General features: G+C 47.8%; 1 protein-coding gene across 1 annotated transcript in view; it reads left to right on the top strand.

Moving 5' to 3' along the window:
• ABCB11 (ATP binding cassette subfamily B member 11) overlaps nucleotides 1–17,129 on the top strand; it is a 443,062-nt gene extending 425,933 nt beyond the window's left edge. The window contains exon 29 of the mRNA XM_069225280.1: nucleotides 15,118–17,129. Within this exon, the coding sequence (XP_069081381.1) occupies nucleotides 15,118–15,318 (201 nt within the window). The 3' untranslated portion in view covers nucleotides 15,319–17,129. The remainder of the gene's footprint in view (nucleotides 1–15,117) is intronic.
• Nucleotides 17,130–18,045: the final 916 nt, after the last annotated feature.

Genomic DNA, 18,045 nt, shown 5'->3' with positions numbered 1-18,045 from the left:
CCATGTAAACTCTTTCAATTGTAACATTTGAGATGATCGAAAGAAGAGCATAAGTGATTAGTTGGGGAAGAAGGATACCACACCGGCTTGTTGTTGTGTGAAAAAGGCCGCTTTATTGGAAACAGGTGCACTCACATTTTATATACCCTAGGCCTTACGCCTCACAAAACTAAAAACCTCACTATACATAAAACTTCCTGTAACCTCTCACCCCCACCCCTACCCATCCCACCCCCTCCCCCCCATTTTAACCGCATGTCCAGTAAACCTTTGACTGTAAACCCTCTTGTCATCAACGAAACGTCCACGTTACTATTCTTAAAGTCGAACTATCTGTCCTTATTTGTCCTGTTCTTCACTCCCTTTTTCCCGCGAGTATGTTGTCGGCCCTGTCTCCCTTCTCTGTTGTCACATTCCTGATCCGTCCCAATCCCCCGCTGCACCTGTTCCTCAGCGACATTACAACTACAACCGTCCCCTTGTTTGTGCACCCGTTTTCAACCAAGCCCAGCCTACAAAATGCTCTTAACTGACCTAAACCCCCCCAAAAGAAAAACCCCCCGGAAAAAACTGCCGCCCAATAAATTAGGGAGGGAGGGTGGGAGAGCAGAAAACCTCCCCACCGCCTACTCTTGTCGCCACCAACAAAATGGTGGCGACCCTACAAAATGGCAGGTATAAATACCTGATCCCAAATAGCCCAAAAGGCGCCCAACGGCGCCCGTGGGCCATTCCACTTCCCCAAACCTCCCGGGGGGGATAAAGCCTCCCTCAGTGATCCCCCCCGGGACCTCCTTGGGGAAGAGGGATACCACACCGGCTTGTTGTTGTGTGAAAAAGGCCGCTTTATTGGAAACAGGTGCACTCACATTTTATATACCCTAGGCCTTACGCCTCACAAAACTAAAAACCTCACTATACATAAAACTTCCTGTAACCTCTCACCCCCACCCCCTCCCCCCCATTTTAACCGCATGTCCAGTAAACCTTTGACTGTAAACCCTCTTGTCATCAACAAAACGTCCACGTTACTATTCTTAAAGTCGAACTATCTGTCCTTATTTGTCCTGTTCTTCACTCCCTTTTTCCCGCGAGTATGTTGTTCGCCCTGTCTCCCTTCTCTGTTGTCACATTCCTGATCCGTCCCAACCCCCCGCCACCAGAAAAAGGCACGCACCGCCTTTTTGTGCCCCCCCACCCCCCCTGCCTAAGTCTCCCTGAAAAGCAACCTCAACATCTCTTTTAGTTGCAAAAGGTATAGCTCCGTGCCAATAAACGACAGGTGCACACCGTCATCTCGAAAAAATTCTCTGTCCTCAAATCTCAAATCACTATGTTCAATACATGTGATGCCCTGCAAAGTACAAAACAGTTTCATTTCCTTATTCACTTTCCTCCTTGCCTTTTCGATCGCTGCTGGCTTCCTGGCCCCTCTCCAAACCCTACGTGGCACAAAAGCTGTCCACACAATATGGCAACCATGCCAAAACCTCCGTATCTGTAACAAGTCGCCCTTCATATCCTTAATTAAGTCCAACCCCGTCCTCTTCACCAGGTAATTTTCCCCTACATGCAACAACAAAACATCAGGACAAGACCCTTGGCCTTTCATCTCCTTCAAAGTCCCTAATAACTGACCCCACTGCATGCCCCCCTTTCCTTGCCACCTCACTCTATATCTGTCCCTGTTGAAACCTAAATTGTCAGCCAAAACTGTTGCCCGAGCTTGACGCTGTGCCCACTTGATGAAAGAATGGCCCACGACCCATATCTGGAGAAACTGCACCACAGGACCCGGGACAGAACCTGTGGCAAAAACAAAAGTAAACCTGTTAATGCGCGCCGCCCAAACCTGGTCCCGCTTGCCGCACGTAGCGCTTGTACTCATCCTACTGCCATCGCCCCAAAGCCATTATACGCGCATCCGACCATCCTCTGCACCCAGCCTCTGTAGCCATCCCGATCCGAAAGGAATGGGTGCTGAATAGCACCTCACTCTGACCTACTTTTCTCAAACCCGCGCGCAGCACTCGAAGCAACTGGCAGGACGTCACCCCCTCCTTCGAAAAATTTCAAAAAACAGGTTGCCCTGCTTCATAAGAAACCGCGAGCCACTCCCGTGCCCATCTCAAGGGACACACCGCTTGATCCGGATAAGACGCCAAAATAATCCTCGACCCAAAACCCCTCTGGTCCGCTTTTGTCCTCCCGAGCTGTAGAACCAGGTGATCCCCCCTGAACAACACGTCGTCCCATAACACCCCCCCAGACCCACGGGCCCCCAGCAATTCCGATACTCGTAAAGCCCCGAAAAACATCCAGGTCATCAAGGTGTGGAATAAAAGGCATTCCCATCCATTGTAACAAATCTCCAACAAAACCCCAGTCACCGCCTTCAATAATGACAACGTTAAAGGTTGTCTCCTCACCCCTTGTCTACCCCATTCCCGCTCCCACCCCTCCAAAATGCGCTGACCCAACTCCCCAGCCGAAGGTGGGTAACCCCAGAGCAACTTGCCCATGAAAGCAATACCTGCCAATTTACCCGCAATGGTGACCCTGGACTGACGTCTTTCGACCAAGTCCAAAATAAAGCATACCACGTCTTCCACTCTATCCCTCTCGTCGATCCTACGGCGTGCTCCCAACCTCGTGAATTCTCGCCATGCCCGCAGATACGCCCGCTGAGTAGATGGCGCCAGGGAATTCAGCAGCAGCTGAAGCATTCTGTGTCGCCCGCAGCCCAAAGCACGTCGGGCATCCACGTCCTGCATAATTCTTCGCCCGCAACCAGCCCATGGAACCTCTCCCACTGTAAACGAGACAAAGGATCCGCAATGTCATTGTTCACTCCCGGCACGTGTCGCGCGGTAAAATGAATATCATGTCACAGGCAATGTAAAACAAAAAGGCGCAGCAATCGAAGAACCTGCACATCCCGCGCGGACTGCTTATTCACAATATGCACGACGGCTAAATTGTCAACTCGTAAGAGAACCCGCCGATGGGTCAAAAATCTCCCCCACACACATGATGCCACAACAAGGGGAAAAAATTCCAGAAACGCGATGCTGCGCCCGCCCCCCTTCCAAGACACCGGCAAGACTCCGCACAGTACTTACCGTCCCAGTACAGACCAAACCCCGACCCCCCAGCTGCGTCAGAAAAAATTTGAACGTCCCAATCCACCACCTGCCAAGACTGCAAGGGGATGCCATTAAAGTGTTCCAGAAAAACCACCCACATCCTTAAATCCTCTTTTAGTCCCGCACTCAACCGCACATGATGGTGTGGGAGCTTACCTCCTGCCAGAGCGAAACCAAGCCTTCTACAAAAAGTCCGCCCGGCTCTTACCACCCGACACGCAAAGTTGAGGTGGCCCAGCAAAACTTGAATGTTTCTCACTGTTGCCTTTTGACTCCGTAAAATCGCCATCAAGGTTCTTAGCATGACCTCTTTCTTGTCAACGGGTAGCCTCGCCACCATGGTTATGTTGTCCAGCTCAATGCCTAAGAAGGTTAGTGCCGCGCAGGGCCCAACCGTTTTCTCAGGGGCCAGGGGCACACCCAGGTCCGCCATGAGCTCTTGAAAACGCTGCAGCGCGACCGCGCATAGGTCCGAGGCTTGCGGCCCGACAAAGAAAAAATCATCCAGGTAATGCGTCACAGCCCTGTGCCCCGACACCCGCACAAAAATCCACTGAAGGAAGGTGCTGAAACATTCAAACAGGGCGCATGATGCGGAGCATCCCATCGGCAGCGCTTTGTCCACATACCAGTGGCTGCCAAACTGAATACCCAGCAAACAGAAATCGTCAGGATGTACTGGTAGTAGCCGAAAAGCTGACTTAATGTCAGTTTTTGCCATCACTGCTCCCGGCCCGATACCTTGCATCAACTATATGGCCACATCCACCGAAGCATAGGACACCTTGGTCCGCTCCGCCGGAATAAAATCATTTACGGACGAGCCCTCAGGCCAAGTTTAATGATGTATCAGCCGATACTGACCCGGCTCCTTCTTGGGCACTACGCCGATAGGCGAAACCATAAGATTTTCAATCGGCCACTCCCCGAAAGGACCTTCCATGCGGCCCTCATCCACTTCCTTCCATAGCTTTTCTTGAACAATGGCCTCTTTCCCCCGCACTGACCGCAAGTTCTCCGCCCAACGACACTCCTGAGGCCCCTCGTAACCCAAAGAAAACCCGTCTGAAAAACCGTGGTACAACGTCGCAGCCGCATCCCTGTCATCATAAAGGCGCAACCATGGAACCAACTTGACCAACTTAACTGGCGTACGAGCTTTTCCCCAATGGCCCTTGTCCTCCCCTGTACTGACCGATCTGTTGCGTAGCCCCTCCGCCGGATTGCTGGCCCTGGGTAGCTGCCCTGACTCCTTGGGCAGCAGAGACATTACAATGCACGACCCCGTGGCGTCCCGCACAGCAGGAGAACTCATGTCGAAACTTACAATATTTGCGGGTGCATAACCCTTTATTGTAGTCCCAACAAGCCCCTGTTTTTGAGGGCAAGGTTCCAGCTGTGTACCCTCCCTTAGACGTACCGCTTGCCCCACCCTGCGTGGGGCGGTCCCGAAAGGGCCGATAAGTAATCGGTAGTCCGCTGGCTGTATACACAGTCTTACCAAATTTTGCGGGCCCCATGGTGTGCTGCCACAGGTCCGCATCAATTTCTCCCCACTTCACCTCCTCGTCTACCGCCAATCGGGCCCGAAACTCCTCGTCATACTGGACCCATGCGTAACCTCCGTAGTTAAGGTACGCCTTCCGAATCACGTCCATGTACTTAAAAAGCGCCACCCCCCTTTCGGGAAAGCGCTCACAATAAACACTGGCATAAATTAGAAAGGCGGCCGTCCAATTTTCGATCGTAACCGGTACCCTGGGCCGTTTTGCCAATTCATTTTCTTCTTCTTTGGAACCCTCCTTAGCTCTAATCTCCCTGTGTAGTAACTTCAACATTTCTACGTACTCGCCCTTCCAAATTTTCTCCTTCGTCGCCTGCATTAAGTGGGTGCCCAAAGGCTTTGCCGTCCCCATATAAAGCAATTTCTTAACCTTCTCTCCTGCCCGCTTCTCTGACCCTTCACCTGACGCCTTCTCCTCTTTCGCCTCAACCTGAGCCGGCTGCTTCGCTTGCTCCCCTGCACCAATCTCCGGGTCAGGCCCGACCCCGATATCGCTGACGTATACCCCTTTATAGAGCCGCTCCTGCCCTTCCCCCCCTTCGCCTCCACTGCTACCGAAACTACCCCCACCCGCTCCTTACCTGGACTCAAAACCTGCTGCCTCTCACGAATACCCCTGCGCATGGGGACCTGCGACCGTCGCTCCTGTACCGGAACCTGAAACGACTGAATAACATTGTTAGACTCCCCCCCTCACTTTCCACCACGCCCCCTCCTCCCCTTCCCGTAACTCCCCTTCCTCCAAACTGTCCTCGTCGTAGTCCAGCTCCCCCAGCATCTCCATCTCCTCGTCTAAAATTTCATGAAGTTCCCCAAGCCCCTCCCCCGTCCCCGTACCCTTAAACCAACCCGCTGCTCCCTTGCAGCCGCCGCACCAGGTTCTCGCTCCCGCAGGCTACCCATGGCGTGGGGCGCAAAACCCGCTCCGCTACCGCTGCCTTCAGGAACCCCCTTGGTCGCACCATACTTCCCTTCGACGCTTGACCTCCGGCCGGCCGCACTTAGCCCCGCCTTCTCTTCCTCCTGGGGTATTCGGGCCACCCGTGACCCGCCCAGGTCCTGCCGCATCTCTTCCTCGCCCTGACGCGGAAAAATCGGAACGCGGGTGAAATCCTCTTGCCCCACTCCGAAAACCTGGCAAGCTTCCCGGTCCCTGGCCTCAACTGGTCCTTCCTCCTCTCCCTGATCCCCCCCCCAAACCCACCCAGGAGCCTCGTACCCACCTTCCTGCCCAGCCTGAAATGCCTTGTCCCTTTTCCCATATGTGCAGCGAGGGGGAAGAACACGAAATGTGATCCCATCCTCCTCCACTCCCCAACCTTCTTCCCCCTCCCCCCCATCCCCCTTCACCCTCCCCCCCCAATCCTCCTCTACCTCCTCTCCCTCCCACCCCTTCATCACCTCTTCCCCCTCATCACCCTCCCCTTCACTCCATTCTAAGCCCCCCAGCCCCACCACTCGTCCAACACCCCCCACCGGCCTTACCTGGTCCTCTCCTGCTGTGCCGTTTCCCCCTGAGGCCGCCTCCCTTGACATGGAAGTGCCCTGCACCTGGCCATGGGCAGGGGCCCACCCCAAAACCTCGCTCCCGGGCCTCACCTCTATCGCCCCCCCGCCTGTCATTATGACACATGGGCGCCGACACGCGCTGCCCCCAGCTGCAGCGGCTCGCGCTGCTAACGACAGAGCCGGGCCTCTCCCCGAGAGGACCCGGCCACGCAGTTTCGCAACGGCCGCCGCGGGCGCGCCCTCTCCCGAGGGTTGTGCGTGCCCCGCGGCGCCGCAACACTTTGGGGAACCCCGGGCAACTACCCGGCGATCCCCCAAAGACCGTGCCCCAGCGCGCCGTCCCTCCGCATGCGCCCGCACCCTTCCCCTGCCCCTTCTACTCACCAGTGCCTCCGAGCAGGCCAGAACCGCCGCCGCTACACCGCCGGACGCCCGTCGCAGAGGTCACGATGGGGCCCCCATTCTGCCCTGAATGAGGTCGAGGCGCCCCGCCTCCCTCAACAGACGAAATGCCTCCTGCACCCTGGCGTCGGCCAACGCCACCCCCATTCTGGCCAGAAGAAACCTGGTAAGTAATAACTTACTAAAACTCCCTTCTAACGCTATAGTCGTTTCCTTTCTGGAAATGTTTTTTTTTAAAACACCACCCGCGAAACCACCACTGCAGACTACCAGAGCAGAAAACCTCCCCACCGCCAGAGCAGAAAACCTCCCCACCGCCTACTCTCGTCGCCACCAACAAAATGGTGGCGACCCTACAAAATGGCAGGTATAAATACCTGATCCCAAATAGCCCAAAAGGCGCCCGTGGCCATTCCACTTCCCCAAACCTCCCGGGGGGGATATAGCCTCCCTCGGTGATCCCCCCCGGGACCTCCTTTTGCAATGAGCAAAAACACCTCCAAGTGATATCAAACTTTATTTGATACATCATGACATGTTCTGTACAAACTTGGCTTAAGTGCTACAGATTTTATTTTATTTTTAAAGTATTTTTATTAACATTTTGCATCATACAGAAAATATGAATTATGAGCAGTATTTAATATTCAACTTAAATCCCTCAAGGGGCTTGCATCAAGTATAATCTGTATACTTATCTGCCTTCCCGCACTTACGCAGTCTCTCAAATTTACATAAAAACTTATTGCACAGCAAGTTAGTTAAGTGATAGACCTTCCTGGGTTCTTTGCCTTCAAAACCCTCTGTAGTCCTTTCAGGCTCCTCATATGTTCTCCCACTTCTTTGGGCAACCCCTACGTTGATATATCACCTCTTCTGCTCACCTGCACTAATCAAGATCTATTTCCCAGTCCTCTACTCTCGGGGGAACTGGTTTGCCCCACGCCTGTGCTACATAACGTTTGACCACTACTGCTGCTAACATCATCCAGACCTTCTGATATGTCTGTTCTATCAAGGTTCCCGCAATGGCCGAGAGGAGCCATTTTGCCTCCATGTGGACTGTCCGTGAAAGTACTTTAGTCATTACCCCCGTGACTAGTGTCCAGTATTCATGATTTTTGGGCATTCCCAAATAATATGGAAGAGTGAGCCTTCTTGATTGCATCCCCTTAACAAAGCAGTGACGTTGCTTTGCCCATTTTATGTAGTGTTGTTCCTGGGTAGTAGGATCTATGTAGTATCCTGAGTTGAACAAATCAGAATCTGGTCCTAATTGCTATTAATCTGGGGCTTTGCATAGCTTCTGTCCAATCATCATCTAAGTCTCCTAAGTTGTTAGTCCATGAGCCCATAAGGGTTCCCATGAGGTCTGGGGTGTTGTTTATTATTTTCATATAGATCAAACAAATTCCTTTTTCGGATAGTGGACCAGTAAGGAGTCGGTCTTCTAGGGAAGATGCCTCTGGAAGTTGTTCTCCTGCTGGAACATGTCTACTCAAGACATGTTTAAATTGTAAATACCTGTAATGTTCCATATCTGCAAAGGCATATTCCTGGTGTAGAACTGCAAATGTTATGAGTGCTCCCCCTCCATAGGTCGTAGCTTGAAACCCTTGAAGGTCTCTAATCTCTCAAAGATGGTCACTATACCATAGTGGCGTCATGTTGGTTAGTTTGCCCCTCCAACCCAAGTTAGTGGTGGCCTCCCTCCAGGCTCTGACTACTGTCCGTGTGTGGGTCGGTAGAGTTCTCTCCCTCTGGGTGTGATATAGGATAGCTTCATGCCCCCCTTTGCCCATTGCCTCTCTGTCCACTCTGTAGGCCGGGTTTGTCTGCTCTGAAGAGACCCATTCATTAAGTACCATCAGTTGCTTTGACCAGTAGTACTTACAAATATCTGGTATTGCTAGTCCTCCCTCATATACTCCTCTTTGTAATTTATTCAGCACTATGCTTGGGGCATTACCATTCCAAAGGTGAAGTTGTACTTCCCGGTCTATTCTTTTAAATATAACAGGTGGAATTAAATATGGCGTGTTTTGTGTGCTACAGATTTTCAACATAAAATGGAACTCTATATTCTTGTACAACTGTTAGGTCAATTTGGTATGTGTCTTCGGCAACTTAAAAAATTCTCAAGGTTGTCTAAATACTGGTGGGTGCCCTGTGATTCTGACTTATTGGGATATCTCTACCTGCATGGCAGGGGACTCTTTCCTGAAAGTGCATCCATGGTGGATGGACTGGTAGCAACAACAAATGGCTGGTTAAGTGCATGATGGTTTGCCCCTCATGGTATTATCGATTTTGAGGGAGGGTGTTGTAAAAGAAAAACACAATGGTTGTGAGGTGCAAGGAGTGTACTCCCGACAATAATTTGTTTTCGCTGCCTGGGTGCAAAATACCTAGCATCGCAGACCCTTGCAGGAAAAATATTAAGGAGAACTAACTTAATTGTGACAACGTCCTGATGTGTGAATGGCAGACAGGCCAGCTAAAATCTGGCAGAGGGGTATCCCACCTGGGTTCATGATAATAAACCTATGATAATTACAGTGCCAGTACATTTGTCTTTCTGAATTACTGTGTATAGTCTGCTGAGAAGTACTGTACCAAATAATGTATCCCTTAGACTTTGTGCTCCATCATTTTATCAAGGTCTGGAAATTGAGTAGGTCTGTTGAATGCTTCTCAATATTGCCTTAAAAAAGGTGACTTTTGCATTTAGCTATGGTGCCACCTAGCACAAAATAATATAAGTGAAAGATGACAGACATCTCCTTCAAAGTTTCATAGCTAAGAGGAAAACTCACAAGGAAAAAACTCTTTAGTAATCTCTACAAGTCGTGATTGATGATGTAGATTGTGCTGCTGACAATTGGCAAGGCACCAAACTCCCCCATGACATCAGTAGGGTGAAAATAGCCAAGCAATTTAATAGGTCCAGGGTCAGCTGATCAAGATAAAAGTTAAACAAAAACTATTTATAGGAAACTAACACATCAATGCAACAGAAAAAGGAAAGTTCACAAAGAATAATCCAAATCAACTGATAGAAATCATGGGAAAGTATGTATAGCAACAATGTGTTGAGCCCAATGAAATTTCAGGGAACTAAATACATTGTGATGCATCCACCCTTTCCAATCACTGCCTTATGTCTGCCACAAATAGAGACTCTGCCACACTTTGGATTGGCAAGTTCATGTGATTCCAAATGGAGAGACCACCAACTTAAATTGGCCACTGTGGCCCTCATTATGAGTGGTTCTTTCTATTCCAAGCCCTGTACAAACTAAGATTTGAACATGAATTGGAGTTACATGTTTTGTGGTAGTTATCAAAAGCCTCATATTTTTTCCCAGATAAATTGTAGCAGGTGACACCTGCAGAATTGTACCGGGTTAAATACCCAGTAGACACTGGTACATGCTGATTTTGATGTGCAAAACACCACAATCCACATGGTACAGCCTGTTTTAAAAGGCACAACTTGTAATAGGTAATAACTATTGCACATTTTAAATTCTGATCCCCTGGGTACCGGCTTCTAAAAGGTGCAATAATATTCACCATCCAGTTGAGCCACTCATAATGAGGGAATTTATATGGTCATTCTAAGCCTTCCACCGGAAACACAAGTTATTTGTAACACCACAAAGCATACATACCATGTGGTAAGCTAGAGGCCTTATTAGGCAAAATGCCCTGGTCTAAGCTTTAATAATGTTGAAGACCAAAATATTGGTTCATTATGGGATTTTTGCCTTAGCACAGCTATGTACAACACCTTTTTCAGAAACAGGATTATTTATTTGGGAGGGGCTGTCCTTATTAATTTAACAAACACAATCATGTTAGGTTATGGGGTAGTTCAACTGGAATCTTTGCTCAACCCCTGGTAATTAAGACAAAAGAGAAGGCTTTTTCACTGTGGGTATGCATGATATGTTCAAGCTTTGCCAAACCGCATTAAAGTCAATCAACTAATATAACAAATTCCCAAATCAACTTAGAATTTTTTTTAAGTGTAATAAGCACAATGAAACAAAAAATGTTTAGACAGACTACAATAACAGGAAATGAGATATTTCGAAAAAAAATGTCAAGGAATGTCCGAAGGAATATTGTGGGTATAAAAATCATTGTCATCTTGTGTGCATTACTTAAAAAAGTGCATTTGCTTCTGCTTTCGCGCAAAAACAAAAACAAGAAATGTTACCGGCATATTTTGGCAGTGGCAGAGTCAGTTGTAATCCATACTGGTACACTCCATCACTGGTACTCCTATGGTATATTACTGTTACAGCTCCTCCAAAGGTGAGTCAGGCTTCTCTGTCACTGCATCCTGCTATAACCAAGAATTGTGCTTTCTTGGAGATGTAGAAAACTAATTTCTGGTTTCTCCTACAGTTCCCAGGGCTTGAGTGGGGGCTTTTAGTTCATAGCCCTATCACAAGCCAAAGCTCCAACAGGGTCCATGGCAGTCCACTCTAATATGGGCAGCTAGTTCTCCCATAGAGAATGCAATCCTTCTTCAGACATTTGTGTCCCTGGGGCACATACAGGAGTCTAGCAATCTGATTCACGATGAGTAATTCCCAGTGCCTAACTTGACCCAGTGGTTGCTGGTGGGGCCACTAGCACTTGTTTATGGGGGCTGTGTAGGAGGATGGCCTGGCTTGTAGTGGGTACCAAGGGGTACTTACACTCTGTACCAGGTCCAGTTATCCCTTATTAATGTAGAAGAGGTGTTTCTAGCAGCTTAGGCTGATAGAAGGTAGCTATAGCAGAGCAGCTTAGGCTGAACTAGGAGACATGCAAAGCTCCTACTATACCACTGGTGTCATATGCACAATATCATAAGAAAACACAATACACAGATATACTAAAAATAAAGGAGCTTTATTTTTATGACAATATGCCAAAAGTATCTCAGTGAGTACCCACAGTATGAGGATGCCAAATATACACAAGATATATGTACACAATACCAAAAATATGCAGTAATAGCAAAAGGAAGTAATGCAAGCAGTGTAAAGTTACAGTAGATTGCAATAGGAGTACATAGGTATAGGGGCAACACAAACCATATACTCCAAAAGTGGAATGCGAACCACGAATGGACCCCAAACCTATGTGAGCTTGTAGAGGTTCGCTGGGACAGTAGGAAAACAGTGAGGGTTAGAAAAATAGCCCACCCCAAGACCCTGGAAAGTAGGTGTAAAGTGCACTTATAACCCCCAGAGAGCACAGAAGTCGTGATAGGGGGATTCTGCAAGGAAGACCAACACCAGCAAAGCAACAACAGTGGATTTCCGGACCTAAGTACCTGTGAAACAAGGGGACCAAGTCCAAGAGTCGCGACAATGTCGAGAGTGGGCAGATGCCCAGGAAATGCCAGCTGAGGGTGCAAAGAAGCTGCCACCGGATGGGAGAAGCTTTGGTTTCTGCAAGAACGAAGAGGGCTAGAAACTTCCCCTTTGGAGGATGGATGTCCCACGTCGTGAAGAAGCTTGCAGAGGTGTTCCCACGCAGAAAGACTGCAAACAAACCTTGCTAGCTGCAAGGGTCACGGTTAGGGTTTTTGGATGCTGCTGTGGCCCAGGAGGGACCAGGATGTCGCCACTTGGATGAGGAGACAGAGGGGCCGCCCAGCAAGTCAGGGAGCCCTCACAGAAGCAGGCAGCACCCGTAGAAGTACCAGAACAGGCAGAGGAAGAGGAGTGAACCGGAGTCCACCCGAAGACACAAAAGTGAGTCCCGCAATGCTGGAGGACAACTCAGAAGGTTGTGCACTGCAGGTTAGGGTGTCAGGACCCAGGCTTGGCTGTGCACAAAGGAAATCCTGGAAGAGTGCACAGGAGCCGGAGCAGCTGCAAATCATGCGGTACCCAGCAATACAGTCTAGCGTGGGGAGGCAAGGACTTACCTTCACCAAACTTGGACTGAAGAGTCACTGGACTGTGCGAGTCACTTGGACAGAGTTGCTGAGTTCCAGGGACCACGCACGTCGTGCTGAGAGGGGACCCAGAGGACCGGTGATGCAGTCTTTTGTTGCCTGCGGTTGAAGGGGGAAGATTCCGTCGACCCACAGGAGATTTCTTCAGAGCTCCTGGTGCAAGAAGGAGGCAGGCTACCCCCAGAACATGCACCACCAGGAAACAGGCGAGAAAGCCAGCAGGATGAAGCGATACAAGGTTACAGTAGTCGTCTTTGCTACTTTGTTGCGGTTTTGCAGGCGTCTTGAGCAGTCAGCGGTCGATCCTTTGGCAGAAGGTGAAGAGGGAGATGCAGAGGAACTCTGATGAGCTCTTGCATTCAGTATCTGAAGAATTCCCCAAAGCAAAGACCCTAAATAGCCAGAAAAGGAGGTTTGGCTACCTAGGAAGGAGGATAGGCTAGTAACACAGGTAAGAGCCTATCAGAAGGAGTCTCTGACGTCACCTGATGGCACTGGCCACTCAGAGCAGTCCAGTGTGCCAGCAACACCTCTGTTTCCAAGATGGCAGAGGTCTGGAGCACACTGGAGGAGCTCTGGGCACCTCCCCTGGGAGGTGCAGGTCAGGGGAGTGGTCACTCCCCTTTCCTTTGTCCAGTTTTGCGCCAGAGCAGGGCTGGGGGATCCCTGAACCGGTGTAGACTGGCTTATGCAGAGATGGGCACCATCTGTGCACATCAAAGCATTTCCTGAGGCTGGGGGAGGCTACTCCTCCCCAGCCCTGACACCTTTTTCCAAAGGGAGAGGGTGTAACACCCTCTCTCTGAGGAAGTCCTTTGTTCTGCCTTCCTGGGCCAGGCCTGGCTGGACACCAGGAGGGCAGAAACCTGTCTGAGGGGTTGGCAGCAGCAGCAGCTGCAGTGAAACCCCGGGAAAGGTAGTTTGGCAGTACCCGGGTCTGTGCTAGAGACTAGGGGGATAATGGAATTGTCTCCACAATGCCAGAATGGCATTGGGGTGACAATTCCATGATCTTAGACATGTTACATGGCCAAGTTCGGAGTTACCATTGTGACGCTATACATAGGTAGTGACCTATATATAGTGCACGCGTGAAATGGTGTCCCCGCACTCACAAAGTCTGGGGAATTTGCCCAGAACGATGTGGGGGCACCTTGGCTAGTGCCAGGGTGCCCACACACTAAGTAACTTAACACCCAACCTTCACCAGGTGAAGGTTAGACATATAGGTGACTTATAAGTTACTTAAGTGCAGTGGTAAATGGCTGTGAAATAACGTGGACGTTATTTCACTCAGGCTGCCCTGGCAGGCCTGTGTAAGAATAGTCAGATCTCCCTATGGGTGGCAAAAGAAATGCTGCAGCCCATAGGGATCTCCTGGATCCCCTATACCCTGTGTACCTCAGTACCATATACTAGGGAATTATAAGGGTGTTCCAGTATGCCAATATGAATTGGTAAAATTGGTCACTAGCCTGTTAGTGACAATTTGTAAAGCAGAGAGAGCATAACCACTGAGGTTCTGGATAGCAGAACCTGAGTGAGACAGTTAGGCATCACACAGGGAACACATACATATAGGCCACAAACTTATGAGCACTGGGGTCCTGGCTAGCAGGATCCCAGTGACACATAACAAACATACTGAAAACATAGGGTTTTCACTATGAGCACTGGGCCCTGGCTAGCAGGATCCCAGTGAGACAGTGAAAACACCCTGACATATACTCACAAACAGGCCAAAAGTGGGGGTAACAAGGCTAGAAAGAGGCTACTTTCTCACAGGCTGACACCTATTTTTCCTCAACAGCAAGAGACAGAAAAACAAACAGAGGGGAAAGAAGGAGGAAGAGAATGACAGAAAATATTTCACATCCAAAGAAACCAGGAACTGGCAAGAGTGAGATGAATGGTCAGGGAGTGTCTGGCAGTGGTGGATGCCAGGCTACAAAACATTATTATTGAACATATCCACGTGTAATAGCACCAACCATGGACTTCTGACCAGAGTTGTGGGCACCGGCACTTATTTTCTTACAAATAAAGCTCTGGTACATCTTATTCCTAGATTGAAGTGGAGAGCAGGAGACCCTAAAGCTTCATGTAATAAAGATCAGTCAGGAACCTTCCTTTCTCTAAAGTGCCCCCTGTGACATCCTAATGTCAAAAGGCAGCCATCGGCTCAGTCATACGTGAGGGCGTCTCTTTCTGTTCTCTTATAAATGGCCTATCCCAGTTAAATGTTCAGTAATTGCCCAAAAACGGCTTTCTTGTCTCACCACAACATTTTGACCATTTCATTCCAATCGTATTGGTAATGACCTTCTGGCTTTGTTGCAGTCCTGTAATGGCATAAATATATGACACTTTTATTTCAGAATCATGCTGCAAAATGACCTCTTGGTAAAGAAGTAAGGTTCCCCAATCTCCAAAAATCAGAATTACAGGTTTTCAAATAGCAGAACAAAAAGCCATATCCATGTTACTAATAAGGATTTCTTTCCTCTGATATGTGCTATTTTTATTTTTAGACAGTCCAAGCTGCACTGGATAAAGCAAGACAAGGAAGGACCTGCATTGTCATCGCTCATCGTTTGTCAACTATTCAGAATTCCGACATTATAGCTGTCATGTCGCAAGGAATAGTGATTGAGCAGGGAAACCACGATGAACTTATGGCTTTGAAAGGAGCATATTACAAACTTGTTACGACTGGAGCACCAATCAGCTAATTTATTATAATCGCTTCTAAATAAAAGTGTTTTATTTCCAACGCAAAAATAGGAATGTGGGATACGATAGTTAGTTGGAGCCAGTCTCATTTAATGTATGGAAGTTTAGTATTGTTATTCTGAAAGACAATTTTGCAAGAAAGAGACACTCATCAGGCTCTGGAGCACCATCTAATTACCAGTACCCGACACACAGCGCTTTTACAATAGACCAGCTGAAGACAGAGCTCTGATTACACATTCATTTCCTGAATGAGCAACTAACCAGCTAAGAGCACCCAACATAAGATGCTTCCGTTGGTTACCTACTTACTACACATATACGTGTGCCAGCCAGTCCAGCCACGTGTATTGAATGAAAATATATGAAAAGGTACTTGTTGCACCATCCAGCCTCAGCCTGCAACACCACGACTCACTTAGGCCCTCGTCAAGTTGTTGCTCCTCGCAATTCTGGGACTCAGTGTTACAGATAAATATGGCATCAGTAACACCTGGTGCGGAGTAACCAACACCTAAATCCAGGCCACTTGTAATGACGGCCTCATTATGAGGCATTCACTTAACATAGGCACATTACTCAACCAAATGACGTCCCACCACATCTCCACAAATCTACGCGTGATGGCGTAGTAAAGGGTAATAGAGCATTCTAGAAGTGCCAAATAACAATAACTTCTAGAAACAGAGAGACCCATATTTAAAAAAAAAGTGGTGCATCAGCTATGATGCACCACTTTTCTTGCCTGCTTACCGGCACCTAACGACACCATGGGTGCACCATATTTATAATACGGAGCACCATGGTGGTTGTTAGTACATGGCACTTTGCTACACTAGCGACCAAAATTTAGACGCTAGTGCAGCAAAGTTCAAGGAGGCCCATAGGTCACTATGGGAGCACAGTAACCTAAAATGGAGCCAAAAATGGCGCAGTGAAACCTTATAAATTTCACTGCATTATTTTTGCGGCCCTCCTAGCGCCGAAGCGCCCCTTGAATACATTATGCCTGGCAGAGGCATAATGTGGCACAAGTGGTTACAAAGTGCTGCAATGCATGAATTGTGCCACTTTGTAAGTATGGCGTGGCAGAAAAGACAACGTAGTTCTGCCTTAGCAGCAAAAAATGACATTATGGCAGCTCTAAGGTGGAGCTAGGAGCTCTTAAATATGCCCGAGAGGGCGCACAAACGTTGCACAAATTTTTTCTTGTCTGTGTATTCACAGAAACCATAGAATAAAGTTATTGATTCCTTTCTGCCCTAAAACGTGCTCAGTTCACACAGCTTTTAAAAGTTGGTCTAGATTGTCTTCGGTTAGACATCGTTTGACATCATCAAGCATGTTACCACTGAGCATACATGATTAGAAGGTTGGGGAATTGCTAACATGCTCATGTGTGATGACTTTATGTGGTACCAAAAATATCTTTTATACAGAAGATTCTCCTAATAAATATACAGTTCTTTATTTACGTAATTTCTTTTAATGTTCCATGGTCCAAGATTTGTATTTTTTGCAGTGTAAACAAGTTTGTGGATATTTTACATTGCAATGGTGCAAGTATTTATGGTTGATAATAAAATATTTTGGGACCAACATGGGGAAGTAAGAACTAGCTTTTTGTTTGGGTAATTGAGTTAAATATGAAATTTGTGCTTAACTGGATCATCGTTCTGAGTTGGAAGAAATTGTAGAATTGTAAAATTGGGTGCAAATGTGCAAATGTATTTTGCGCCAGGTTTCCACTTGACACCCATTGCATGATTAGAGAAAATAGTGCTTAATCATGGTTATTGCTCATCAATTTCCTCTGCGTCATAAGTGGAGAAAATTATGTAAGTAAGCCAGTGCATTTTCAAATATTGTTCCTCATTGACTACCATAAAAAGGTAATCAGATACCAAAACTGATCTGACACAATGTTGAAATTGTTTTTGATCACTAAGGACATGGCTGCATCCTACCAACTTTCATGAAATAGGTCGATGTTGTTTTCTTTTTCATCAGCTATGGGCTTGCCTGCTTCCATGACCTGAAGCCACCTTGCAAGAATATGTTCCTCAGTAACTTTTCCTCAGAACAAATGCACAAAAAACGGTATCCTGTTTGCCATCTCCCCTCATGGATTGTTGGGTCTAGTGACTTCCAAATATTTATCTTGCCTACATTATTGCGGTTTTCATAAAACTTGAAAACGTTATTGAATGACTTAAGTATGGTTTCTAACATCCTTAATATCTCCATTGAAAATATCAGCTTAAATGATGATAGCGATTTTTACCAAAGGCAGAGTTTCTGTCCAAATCTGTCCTCTAAGGCACCCCTTCACACCGTTCGCTTGATATATTACCACTTGTGACTTTAGGACAAATTAGTCTTTCAAAATTGCCCCGAATTCAGAAATTTAAAGTGAAAATCGGTGCAGTGACACTGGCTTTGTCACGTTATTCCTCATTCCAAAAGTGCCTACGTGGGATTTTATGTAACTCTATGAATATACTGAACCCGGAATAACCAATGCTCGTGGTATTGCCAATAATGGCTGCAGCACTGCAATATCTGCTGTGATGGTAGCCACAGTCCTATGAAAAAATCCACTTTAATTCTAAGAAACTCAAAACTCATCACAAGATATATTCATCTAACATAAAAATGCCCACACACAGCTTTAAAAATAAACATGTGAATTTGATTCGCCATGGGTATAATAACTCGTTCCTGTC

The sequence above is a fragment of the Pleurodeles waltl genome, chromosome 3_1 (genome assembly GCF_031143425.1).
Source record: "Pleurodeles waltl isolate 20211129_DDA chromosome 3_1, aPleWal1.hap1.20221129, whole genome shotgun sequence".
Lineage (NCBI taxonomy): Eukaryota > Metazoa > Chordata > Amphibia > Caudata > Salamandridae > Pleurodeles > Pleurodeles waltl.
The sequence above is the reverse complement of the archived record's forward strand: the minus strand, read 5'-3'. Positions and strand labels throughout refer to the sequence as shown.